The sequence below is a fragment of the Zea mays genome, chromosome 3 (genome assembly GCF_902167145.1).
Source record: "Zea mays cultivar B73 chromosome 3, Zm-B73-REFERENCE-NAM-5.0, whole genome shotgun sequence".
Lineage (NCBI taxonomy): Eukaryota > Viridiplantae > Streptophyta > Magnoliopsida > Poales > Poaceae > Zea > Zea mays.
Genome location: NC_050098.1, coordinates 191,117,832 through 191,131,065, shown reverse-complemented (window position 1 = coordinate 191,131,065; position 13,234 = coordinate 191,117,832). Strand labels below are relative to the sequence as shown.

Genomic DNA, 13,234 nt, shown 5'->3' with positions numbered 1-13,234 from the left:
CACTCCACGGTCTCGGGCCCTCGGCCAGACCCAGACTTTTTACAGACACCACGCGCCCAAAAACACGAGTGAGTACTACACTACTACAGACGCCCTACCGCATCGACGCATGCATGGTGCATGTCATGCAAGAACGGGTCAAGAATAGATAGAAAGGGCGGTGGCAGCCAGATCGGCGGTGGCTGAGCGAACGGCCGCGCGGAGAAGACGGGACGGGCATTTGCCAATTGCCATTGTGGGCAAACCACCGCGCCACGGACAGCGCGCGGACCGCTCCTTCCAATGGGCGACAGGCCCCATATAAGCCGTGGCCTCCCGGCTGCCTGTCCCCACTCGTTGAGCCCGCCCCCCGCCACCGGCCGGATCGACAGCATCCATCTGACCGTCTGCGCGCGGCGGCTCTCACACCGAACACACGCAGGGCGCGCATAGGCGAGGCGAGGGCCCCCGCGAGGGATGGTGTGGTCGGCTGGGATGGCAATGCGAGGCGCCTCCGCCGCGCTGCTCGTGCTGGCGCTCGTCGCCACCGTGGCGCGCGCGGAGGACCCCTACCACTTCTTCGAGTGGAAGGTGACGTACGGGACGAAGACCATCATGGGGACGCCGCAGAAGGTGATCCTCATCAACGACATGTTCCCCGGCCCTACCATCAACTGCACATCCAACAACAACATCGTCATCAATGTCTTCAACATGCTCGACCAGCCGCTCCTCTTCACCTGGTAATAACCTTACCTTAATTATAAATGCCGATGGAGGTGCTGCATGCCTACGTCTACGTGTATACATATTACATGCATGTGCTGCACGTACTCAGGCACGGGATCCAGCAGAGGAAGAACTCATGGCAGGACGGCATGCTGGGCACCATGTGCCCAATCCAGCCCAACACCAACTTCACGTACCACTGGCAGCCCAAGGACCAGATCGGCAGCTTCTTCTATTACCCCAGCACCGGCATGCAGCGGGCGGCGGGCGCCTACGGGCTCATCAGCGTCCACAGCCGTGACCTGATCCCGGTCCCCTTCGACACGCCGGCCGACGACTTCCCGGTCCTCGTCGGCGACTGGTACACCAAGGACCACACCGTCCTGGCCAAGAACCTGGACGCCGGCAAGGGGATCGGGCGGCCCGCGGGGCTCGTGATCAACGGCAAGAACGAGAAGGACGCGTCGAACCCGCCCATGTACAACGTGGAGGCCGGCAAGACGTACCGCTTCCGCGTCTGCAACGTGGGCATCAAGGCGTCCTTCAACATCCGCATCCAGAACCACATCATGAAGCTGGTGGAGATGGAGGGCTCCCACACCATGCAGAACGACTACGACTCGCTGGACCTCCACATCGGCCAGTGCCTGTCGTTCCTCGTCACCGCCGACCAGAAGCCCGGCGACTACCTGCTGGCGGTGTCCACCCGGTTCATCAAGGAGGTGAACAGCATCACGGCCGTGATCCGCTACAAGGGCTCCAACGCCCCGCCGCCGGCCAAGGTGCCGGAGAGCCCCAGCGGATGGGCGTGGTCCATCAACCAGTGCAGGTCCTTCCGCTGGAACCTGACGGCGAGCGCGGCGCGGCCCAACCCGCAGGGGTCGTACCACTACGGCCAGATCAACATCACCCGCACCATCAAGCTCGCCATGGGCCGCGGCAAGGTGGACGGCAAGGAGCGGTTCGGCTTCAACGGCGTGTCGCACGTCGACCCCGAGACCCCCGTCAAGCTCGCCGAGTACTTCAACACCACCGACGGGGTGTTCCAGTACGACATCATCGGCGACGTGCCGCCCTCCAAGTCCGCGCCCACCAAGATGGCCCCCAACGTCATCCGCGCCGAGTTCCGCACCTTCATCGAGGTGGTCTTCGAGAACCCCGAGAAGAGCATCGACACCATCCACATCGACGGCTACGCCTTCTTCGCCGTCGGGTAATTAAACGACTGGCTGACTGAATGAATCTAGCTACTAGCTAGTGCTCTGCCTGACGATCTATACGCTACGTACTGTGCAGCATGGGCCCGGGCAAATGGACGCCAGCGTCCCGGAGCACGTACAACCTCCTGGACACGGTGAGCCGGCACACGATCCAGGTGTACCCTAGGTCGTGGACGGCGGTGATGATGACGTTCGACAACGCGGGCATGTGGAGCATCCGGTCCAACATCTGGGAGAGGCAGTACCTCGGCGAGCAGCTGTACGTGAGCGTCATCTCGCCGGAGCGGTCGCTCAGGGACGAGTACAACATGCCGGAGACTAGCCTCCGCTGCGGCAAGGTCGTCGGACTGCCAATGCCGCCGTCCTACCTCTCCGTCTAGAGCATGCACGCATCTCGCTCGGTTTCCCCTTCCTTCCATCACGTGCGCACGGTGCTGTATACACAATTTAAAGGAGCGTGAGGGCAGCGGCTTCTCTCGTTTCCTTCTTCTCTAGCTTTGTCCCCCTAGCTCGTTTGTTCTCTCGTCGTCCCGTCGTCCGGTTCATTTCCGCTTCCGAGGAATAATAATCAACCAAAGGGGCGGGCGACCAGGGAAATTAAGAGGCGATGGTCAGCTGCAAATGCATTCATGCGTAAACACATCGAGACGCCGTCTCGAACCATTGTAGGAGTTAAGTATATGATGATATATAATCCTGTCTATCTAATAAGTCCCTCAGCCAAAAATTGTTCTTTATATTTATGTATATGTACATGCATGTCTCCTGATTCAACTTTGATGTTTATTGTCTCTTTCGCTTTCGTACTGAACTTATCCGTGTAACTTGGTATTGGTATATGGATCAATAGATTGTTATTCACTATATACTATGGCTTCCAGCTGCTGATAAAAAAAACAGAGAGCATCTGTGATATATATATATATATATATATATATATATATATATATATATATATATATATATATATATATATATATATATATATAGATTGTATATTAGGAGCCCTGGGCTTCTTTTAGTTATTGGAAGCCCAGGCCAGACAGTGCAATCCGGTCGAGCCGGACCAGGTCCAGACGTCTATAAAAGAAAATCCGTAGTGCTAGGGATCAGTTTTTACGCCCCATCTCGATTCATTATCGACGGTTGCTAGGCCGGCGGTGGCGGCGGTTCCCAGGCCGACGGTGGCGGCCGCCGATCCAGAGGGCGAGCGGCGGCGGCAACGCCCTTATGCGGTGGCGACGGTTTCCAGGCCGGCGGTGGCGGCCCCCGATCCAGAGGGCGAGCGGCGGCAGCGCCCTTGTGCGGTGGCGGCGATTCCCAGGCCGGTGGCCGCAACTCCATTACCTCGACGCGCGGTGGCGGAAGTTCCTCGATCCGCAGCGAGGCCCTTGTGCAGGCAAGCGGCGGCGTCCCCGAAGCCCCGAGGAGGCGGCACTTCCAAGGCCGGCGAGCAAGCGACGCCCGTCGACGTGCGAGTAGCGACGGCGACGCATGAGGCGCGATGTTCGAGCGAGCGACGTCACGGAAGGGGCGAGATGCGCGCAGCGATGATCGCGCGTGACATCCTCTGATCCGGCGCATTTTTCTTTTCGTTTATTATGTTTTATGCCTACCACATGTATTATTTACGCTAAAAACTGTATGTTTTTATGCTTTAACACAGAGTTCGTATATCAGTTTACTGCATGCACATTTGAAAGGCAATTTCTTGATTTATGTTGTTCTTAATTTGCGCGCATGCAATGGAAACTCCCACGATTTTGCCATAATTTTTGGATCTGTGATAAAAATAGAAACCGCATGCATGTGGCTGCCATGTTTTTCGTATCTGTCATAAAAATAGGATCGTAATAACAACCTACTAAAGCTATCAACCTCTAATTGACTCGGTATTTACGCTTATAATTGAGGGATTTTATGCTCAAAACTTAAGGTTTTTACGCTCCACCCGGAGATGCGTCCACCAGTGAACAACATGCCAGATTTTTTACGCAGTGTAAGGAATTGCATAAATACCTACACCGTGTAGTATAATTTGTTTCAGTATACATCATAAACTATTTCTAATGCGTTTAGTTGCATGGCTGTTGGAGGGATCCTATATTTAAGAAGGAAATAAAACATTAAATGTGATTTTTTGTTTCTATGCATGCAATTCATTTCCTTTCATTGCATATTTTTCCATCATAAATTCGTGTGCATGCAATCTGTAGCAGATTTTTACGCAGTATACCGAATTGCATAATTATCTACACAGTGTAGCATATTTAGTATCAGTATATAGCATAAAATGGTCATTACGAGTTTTAGTTGCATGTCTGTTTCAGCGATCCTAAATTTATGGAGGAAATAAAGCATTTAAAACAGAAACCGCCACACATATCTTTCCTAAATTTACGCGCATGCAAGGGAACGTGATTGACTCATGCATGCATTTTGCCATAATTTTAGGATCTGTATAACCGCATGCATGCGACTGCCATTTTTTTCGGATCTGCCATAAAAATAGGATCGTAATAACAACCTACTAGAGCTATCAACCTCTCACATTGGCTCGGTATATACGCTTATAATTGAGGGATTTTATGCTCAAAACTTAATGTTATTACGCTCCAACCCGGAGGTGCGTCCACAAGTGAACAACATGCCAGATTTTTTACGCAGTGTAACGAATTGCATAAATACCTACACCATGTAGTATAATTTGTATCAGTATATATCATAAACTAGATTTAATGTGTTTTAGCTGCATGGCTGTTGGAGGGATCTTATATTTATGAAGGAAATAAAACATTAAATACGATTTTTTGTTTCTATGCGTGTAATTCATTTCCTTTCATTGCATATTATTTTTATCATAAATTCGTGTCATGCAGCTGGTAACAGACTTTTACGCAGTATATCGAATTGCATAATTATTAACACAGTGTAGCATATTTGGTCTCAGTATATATCATAAAATGGTCCTTACGCGTCTAGCTGCATGGCTGTTGCAGCGATCCTAAATTTATGGAGAAAATAAAGGATTTTAAAAACAGAAACTGCCGCACATATCTTTCCTAAATTTATGCGCATGCATTGGATCGTGTTTGAATCATGCATGCATTCCTTTTTTTGCGCTAACAGACTTGGGGCAGGTGGCGCACCCGACAGCCTGTTTGGGCGCGCTGGTTGAACCAGTCTGTAGGGGTGGTCGGCCTGGGCTTCCTTTAACTATTGGAAGCCCGGGGCTCCCGTTATACCTACTATATATATATATATATATATATATATATATATATATATATAGTTTATCTATTAGGAGCCCTGGGCTTTCTTTAATTAGAGAAAGCCCTAGCCACCTCGATCCAACCGGTTGACAATAGATCTACATATATCCTAGGCATATACTTTGTGGGCCCCACACACAACTAATCAATCGTGCGTTCCATTATTTGCGGCAGCATCGTCTCCGAATCCGCAGGAGATGCAGGGCGTGTTTGCCGCCGTGGCCCAGCAGCCTGGCTGCGCTCCCGGGATGCAGTTTCTGTGTTCGCGTCGCCTGGTCGGCTCGGGAGCCAGGCTGTGCACGTGCAAATTGAGTCTCTCAGCCTGGCTCCACAGAAACGAGCTCAAGGTCCGTTTCCTGGGAGCCTGGCTGCTCGTGGCGCAAGGATTCCGCGTTTAGGTAGTTTTGGTCTTCTAGCCTGGCTGCATATTGGGTGACAAACACCAGCTCGTCTGAGCCAGGCTCATATGGTACAGGTGCGCAAACAAAGTGAGTTGCAGTAGCTGGGATAGGCTAGCCTCAGCCTGGACCAATTGAACGGGCCGGCAGTTGCTCAATTCTCAATCACCACTCGCCCATCGTGGGCGCCGCCCTTCTCCCCAATCCTCATCCTCGTACTACCGCCGCCAAGAGCAGCACAAGCACCCGTCGCATCACCGTCTTCAATGAATTCCTCCGTCTACTCGCCTACCCCGACTTCACTTGATAGCCCGCCAGACGCATCTCGATGCTTCTGCTCCCTGGTTCTTAGGGCCTGTGGATGAGACTGTGTCCCTGCCGTCCAAAAATCAGCTGGCCCTCATGCTCATAGCGTTCATGGATCCAGGAAAAGGAGACGCCGGTGATACTTCAACCACCAGAGAGCGTCGGATGGGGACCACCATCGTACGGGTCCGCTGGGACCGCTGCTAGCCTACTAGGGCAGCAACGAATTGACAGGTATGATTGCGCATGGCCATCACTGCGAGACGTAACCACATCAACCTTTTCAAGAATTGATTTGCTTTTTATTCTTTCCTTTATTCCAAATGAATTTATGTTCTATTTTTTCAAACAAGCAAAGTGCCCTTCGACATCCGAAGCTTGCACACAATGGGAATCTTAATGGCATTTCCAGATAATATTGCATTTTTATTCCGACCTGAGAATGTATGCTTACTTGATTAGTACTGAATATCATCACATAATTTAATTCAGTTTATTTGTTAGGTATATCAAGTTCGTAATTAACTTTTAATTAAAATGTACACCATGTTGGGGACTTGTTCTCAAATGCTATGAGTTAAGAACAAGGCAACACAGAAAATGTTAAACGATAAGGTCCTTCGTCCATTGAGGCATTATTTCCCTTAGGATATAACGATCATCGGACGAAGGTCATGAAGGACGAACCTTCATCATCACAGTATGCATTAATGAAAGACGAAGCATATGAAACATAAAAGATAGCATGAATAATCATATAACATTATTCATTTAACTTTATTATATCATTAAAGAGAAATAGGAACAATATCGAATTATAAATGTACCTTCGGCTTGGAAGGAAATGACAGTACGAGTGTGACGCAAAAAGTGAATGCCCAGTCAGCGTGAACAGTACGGGGATACTGTTCACCTATTTATAGACACGGGACACAGCCCTTACAAAATTACATTCATGCCCTTTACATTTGATAATAACTCTATAGTAGTCTATCGAGGTCTGAATAGCCTTTTCATCTTTAAGTCGGTTCCACTCTTTGCCGTTACGCCGAAGCTTTCCTGCCCAACACCTTCGGGTCTGTATCAAGCTTCGTATTATTCTGGTCTGCTGCAATGCCGACTTTAGTCTGAGGGTACCTGTTCACACATTGTGCTACACAAATACTGTTAAATCCTGTTTTTGAGGACCTTCGGACGCCGAAGGTCCCCAACACACCAAAACGTGCATTTCTTGTGAACATGGATTACCATAATCTTTTATGCATACAACGAGAACATTATGTCATTATGCTACAAACCTACAAGCTTTGACTAGGTCGATACAAAGTTGTTTCTGCTTCTTTATCTCTATATCATACTAGCGGTAGACCCACCCAAGGAAAGCAGGGGACAGAGAATAGGTTTCTGGTTGGATTCCTGCATCTCTATCCTTTCGGTTCATGGATTCTCGCTTTGTTTTAAATTTGGAGACTACCTGCATAATATGCCGATGAACCATATTTTGTCTTGACTTTCTATTTTTTCTGCATTATTTATTGTCGCATATGCATCTGACTGAATCTGATTTTTAGTAATTTCAAATAACTGTCATTTGGTTGATGGTATTAGAGGTTATGGGTAATCATGTTTGTGTTACAGTTGGTGGTGCGAATGGGCATTATTGTTTCCTTTGTTAGCAGATGTAGAGTTCCTCTGATTTTAATTGCTAGGTTTTACATTTATTTTTATAATTTTAGAAATTTGTATGGCTAACTAACACCTATGTAGCAAGTGTTACAGAGATGTTAGTAACCCATTTTTTGTTGCAGCTAGCTTGTAGTATTTTTGATACTCCAAAAGTTCTTTTTACCTCTACCCTGTTAGTTGCTGGTATTTTATCTGTCAAAGCTTAGCTCGGGTTTCAATCGTATGTAGTCCTGTAATTTGCAACCAATTACAAACCATGGCAAAAAAGATGTTCAATAACACTACTTATTTGGCATCGTGTTCTTCCTTTTCATGGGGTAAACAGGAAAACATTGGGCTTTAGAATTTTTGTATGACTCGATAGTGGTACTAGAAATTGTTCTAAAGAAATGTTAGAGGATAAAGAAGTAAGTTAATAAAGTTTTGGACTGTATTCTTTCATTTTCATCTCACTTATCCTATTTCTTTCAGGAATCATAAAAGCATATGGAGGAACTATGTATAGGCTACAAATAAGCATAAGAAGCATTTTTACAGCAGAAGCCAAGTGTTCTGATGATTTTGTTTTTTCAATTGTGTTTTCTGTTATTGGTTTAGCATGCACATATATTGACATGATTTATGGCATGGCATCTACCATCTTTGTTATATTTATGACATCGTTCTTGATTGATGTGTGCGACATGAATGATGGATCTTTTTAACATCCTGACCATCATTGTGTCGCTCATTATCGTATTTTGTATATCATTTATGGGTTCACGGATATGAAATGACAGGTTTCTTATTTTTGAGATCTCAACCATGTGTTGCCTTTTGGTTGTTACATAATAAATGGTCTTGTCGATGTGTTTTACGTTCAAAAACTTATATGCGACATGCACGGAAACTAACGCTAAACATGTGCGATTTAAACTCTGTAATTTGTTACAAAACAGATAAACGATTTATGCTAAAATTCACACCCATTTACGCTATTTTGGATCACATTTTACGCAAAAATCCGTCCGAGCCATAACCCGCGCACGATCGGACGCGCGCGATTTTTACGGCGTAATTTTTGGGGCACATTCGTCATTATGAAACAAATTTACGATTACGCTAAAATTTGTACACATTTACGTTGTTTTGGTTCACGTTTTACGCAAAAATTCGTCCGAGCCAGAACCCGCGCACGATCGGACGCGCGCGATTTTTACGCCGTAATTTTCGGGTCTCATTCGTCGTTACGAAACAGATCTATGATTTACGCTAAAATTCATACCCAGTTACGCTGTTTTGGTTCACGTTTTACGCAAAAATTCGCCCGATCCAGAACCCGGGCACGATCGGAAGCGTGCGATTTTTACGCTGTAATTTTTGGGCCCATTCATCGTTATGAAACGGATCTACGATTTACGCTAAAATTCGTACTAATTTACGCTGGTTTGGTTCACGATTTACGCTAAAATCTGCCTGAGCCAGAACCGTGCACGATCGGATGCATGCCTACCTGTGCGTAGAATAATGATTATCATTGACATTTTAATTATAGTTATTATGTTTTCATTGCACCATCACCGCAACGTCAAAGAAACGTGACCAATTTACAGGAACACGAAAGACACCAGAGTTTAAGACTGGTATCAAATTTCTGTCACTTAGTACGATATGAAGTGACACACGTAAACAGACTCTTCTTCGACCATGACAGACCATTGAAAAATCACTCAAAGCTCACTAACTTTGAGAGGCACAACATATAACAATTTAAAATATTTGAAGAAATTTTGTGAACATGAATGAATGACAAAACAAGTGTTGTGTATATTTGTATGGACGAATGAGATATTTGGGTTGTGTTGTGAAAACATTTTGTGTATGGTTTGTGTTGGCGGGAAAAGTAAAAATTCAAATTTCATTTGAATCCTGTATGCCAAATTACAAGCAACCAACATACTAAGACGGTAAGACCAACTACAATAAACTTTCTTTGCAAGCAGATTGCCTAAGCCAATTATTTGCAGAAATTTAAAAAGATATTTACAGACGAATTGGCTTAAAGCATCTGCTTATAAAAAAATATTTTCAAGCGGTTTACTTAAGTCAGCCGTCTACATAAAAATTATCTTTGCATGTGGTCTTGTTAAGGCATCCGCTTGTAAATGTTGATCTTTGCAGACAGTTCTTAGCGCTCCGTTTGTAAAGATGGTGATTTCACAAGCACCTAAATATTAGCGGACTTGTCCTCCATTTGGACATGCGGTCTTGTTAAGGCAGTCACATGTAAATGTTGATCATTGCAAACGGTTCTTAGTGTTCCGTTTGTAAAGATGGTGACTTCACAAGCAATGACAATTAAACTGTCAGTAAAATGTTTTCAGTAGTAGTGGGAGACATGCGAGGTACGTGGTGAATGGTGATCTATGATATACTCCCTCCGTTTCGTTTTAGTTGTCGCTGGATAGTGCAGCGACAACTAAAACGAAACGGAGGTAGTATAAGTTAAGGACTGCCGCGTACTGATACTATTCTGGTTTATCTTTGGTGCATCATGTATCTTCTTCTGGCAGCACAAAAGAATTGCAGCACGAACAACTGTTAGCATGTAGGGGTCATGCATGTTTATCCGGCCGGTTGAAACTGTTATACGATGCTTTTGGTGTGTTGCTGCAGGTGATCCACACTTCTAGCTTCCAACTGCTTTAGGTAGGATTTAGGACTCAGGATGCTAGACTAGCTCACTAGCACGTAACACGCACGCTTTGCTGCGCGCGGCTAACGACAGCGCAAACACATAACAATGAACAGCGTATATAACCAGTATACAACAAAGCAAATAGCGTTGAACAGTATATATTAAACAGTGATGAATAGAAGAGTGAGCCGTAGCACGAAATAAGGATTTGTTATTACATGTTTTTATTAGGATTGGGATTACTAGCTAGGCATACAGAGATAATGTATAAAAACACTAATAACTTATGCAATCGTGTATATGTTAAAAAAGCCACAATAATCTTTAACGTGATTACAATATGTATATATATATATATATATATATATATATATATATATATGGACGAACTAATGGAAGCCCAGGTACGGGAAGCCCCAACCGGGTATACCTACGATTCATTAATGTATTTTCTCGCATGATGAATAGGCCTGGGCAAAGAGAACCGGAACCGAGGAACCGGACCGAAATAACCGAGAACCGAAACCGAACTAACCGAATCGAAGGAACCGTTATGAAATTCGGTTCTAGTTTTTTGAGAACCGAGATATTTTCGGTTCTGCACTCCAAAGAACCGAAAAAACCAAAAGTATTAGATTCAATTTGTTACATGTGTTTGTAACTCCGGATATTGTTTTATCGACTTATGTTGAACCTCTAATCATCCATGTATTATCTATGAAATTATGGTCATTGTGCACTTGTTGGTGTTTGTGGGGGAGATGTTGCTGAAATTTCTCACAAAAGATATCGTTATTCAGAATTTTAGAATGATTGTTACAGTTCGGTTAGAACCGAGGAACCGAACCGAAGAACCGAGGAACCGAACTAGTCGGTTCTGGTTTCTTTATCTTGCTATTTCGGTTCTAATTTTTGAATAACCGAATTTCTATAAGAACCGAGGAACCGAACCAAAGAACTGAACCCCCAGTCCTAATGATGAAATATAATATATAGATATATAGAACAACAGTGACTACATCCTTGTGATTTAGAATATACCTATCGGTACAGCGAAGCGACTCACTTATATAATATTTGTAAACTAGTGTGTCAAACGGTTGCTTGGAACAAGGAAAGTTGTAGCTGACTCTAAACTCATTGACGCTGACGATGTTCTTGGGTTCCCTCATAGGGTGGTGATGTAGTATTTATAGCTTTGCATTCAAATAAACAAAACACTAACATAATCATAAAGACTGATGTAATAGAAGATCAATAACTTATAAGGCGTAAAGTGTACATACTTGTTGGGGACTTGTTCTCAAATGCTATGAGTTAAGAACAAGGCAACACGAAATGTTAAATGTTAATGTCCTTCGTCCTTCGAAGCATTATTTCCCTTAAGATATAATGATCTTCAGGCGAAGATTATGAAGGACATACCTTCATCAACGTTATACATGTTATTAAGAGAAGAAACATACGAAATATAAGAGGCGAGATAAACAATCGTGAAACATTGTTAATTCATTGTATTATCATGAAAAGAAAGGAACAATATTGAATTATAAATATACCTTCGGCTTGATAGAAGGTAAAAAGTACAAGCGTGACGCAAAAGCAAGTACATGTCAGCGTGAACAGTACGGGGGTACTGCTCATCTATTTATAGGCACATGACGCAGTCTGTGAGAAATTACATTCATGCCCTTTACATTTATTATTATCTTATAGACAATTCTATGAGGACTAAATAGTCTTTTCCTCTTTAAGTAGATTCCTTTTTTCCGTCATTTAGCCGAAGCTTGAGAGCACCTAGAGGGGGGGGGTGAATAGGTGATCCTGTAAAACTTAACACCGCAAACTTGATTAAGAGTTAGAGCAATGAAATCAAGTGAGTAGAGGGGAGAGCTCTTGTGAAGAACAATAGACACAATAAGGACAAGCACAAGAGACACGAGGATTTATCCCGTGGTTCGGCCAAGTACAAAACTTGCCTACTCCACGTTGTGGCGTCCCAACGGACGAGAGTTGCACTCAACTCCTCTCAAGTGATCCAATGATCAACTTGAATACCACAGTGTTCTTCTTTACTTTACTCTTTCCCGTTTGCGAGGAATCTCCACAACTTGGAGTCTCTCGCCCTTACAATAAGAATCACAATAAAGCACTAGAGTAAGGGAGGGAAGCAACACACTCAAATCCACAGCAAATACGCACACACAAGACCAAGACTTGAGCTCAAAAGAGTATCACAAGGTTCTCACTAGAACGGAGCTCAAATCACTAAGAATGTCGAACAAGTGCGCAAGAATGAAGTGTGAGTGATCAAAAATGCTCAAGGAATGCTTGCTGTGCTCCTCCATGTGCCTAGGGATCCCTTTTATAGCCCTAAGGCAGCTAGGAGCCGTTGAGAGCATTCCAGGAAGGCAATTCTCGCCTTCTGTCGCCCGGCGCACCGGACAATCCGGTGCACCACCGGACACTGTCCGGTGCGGATTTCTTTCCTTCTTTGGCAAAGCCGACCGTTGGCGCTTTGGAGCCGTTGGCGCACCGGACAGTCCGGTGCCCCTTCCGACCGTTGGCTCTTGCCACGCGTCGCGCGCGGATTATGCGGCCGACCGTTGGCCCGGCCGACTGTTGGCTCACCGGACAGTCCGGTGCACCACCGGACAGTCCTGTGATTTATAGCCGTACGCCGTTAATTGCTTCCCGAGAGCAGCCAGTTGACAGAAGCCGACCTGGCGCACCGGACACTGTCTGGTGCACCCAGACCGAGCTGTCTTTGGCTGAACAAAGCCATCTCTTTTCCAACTTGATTTCTCCTGTTTCCAGCACTTAGACACAATACATTAGTCTCCAAAACAATGTACTAAGTCTTAGAAACATACCTTTTTACTTGATTTTCACTTTATCCATCACTTTGCATAGATTAACATAAGCCCACTTGTGTTGGCACTCAATCACCAAAATACTTAGAAATGG

General features: G+C 45.2%; 1 protein-coding gene and 1 long non-coding RNA gene across 3 annotated transcripts; both read left to right on the top strand.

The window, feature by feature from the left end:
- The first annotated feature begins 257 nt into the window (after window positions 1-257).
- On the top strand, window positions 258-2,794 carry LOC100194388 (uncharacterized). 2 transcript variants are annotated; one of them, XM_008674007.2, is made up of 3 exons: window positions 258-722; window positions 818-1,921; window positions 2,005-2,794. In XM_008674007.2, the coding sequence occupies exons 1-3, from the start codon at window positions 457-459 to the stop codon at window positions 2,306-2,308; spliced, it is 1,674 nt and encodes a 557-aa protein (XP_008672229.1). In that variant the 5' UTR covers window positions 258-456; the 3' UTR covers window positions 2,309-2,794.
- A 2,968-nt stretch (window positions 2,795-5,762) lies between these two features.
- Window positions 5,763-8,388, top strand: LOC103651076 (uncharacterized). Its single transcript, XR_564552.3, has 2 exons — window positions 5,763-6,138; window positions 8,062-8,388. It is a non-coding gene; the product is annotated as an uncharacterized lncRNA (long non-coding RNA).
- Window positions 8,389-13,234: the final 4,846 nt, after the last annotated feature.

What these genes read in the sequence shown, in the direction of transcription:
- LOC100194388 (XM_008674007.2), top strand. Translation starts at nt 457, where the DNA reads ATGGTGTGGTCGGCTGGGATGGCAATGCGAGGCGCCTCCGCCGCGCTG. An exon ending in CAGCCGCTCCTCTTCACCTG is followed by an intron (nt 723 to 817) that starts GTAATAACCTTA and finishes GCACGTACTCAG; the next exon opens with GCACGGGATCCAGCAGAGGA. An exon ending in TACGCCTTCTTCGCCGTCGG is followed by an intron (nt 1,922 to 2,004) that starts GTAATTAAACGA and finishes CGTACTGTGCAG; the next exon opens with CATGGGCCCGGGCAAATGGA.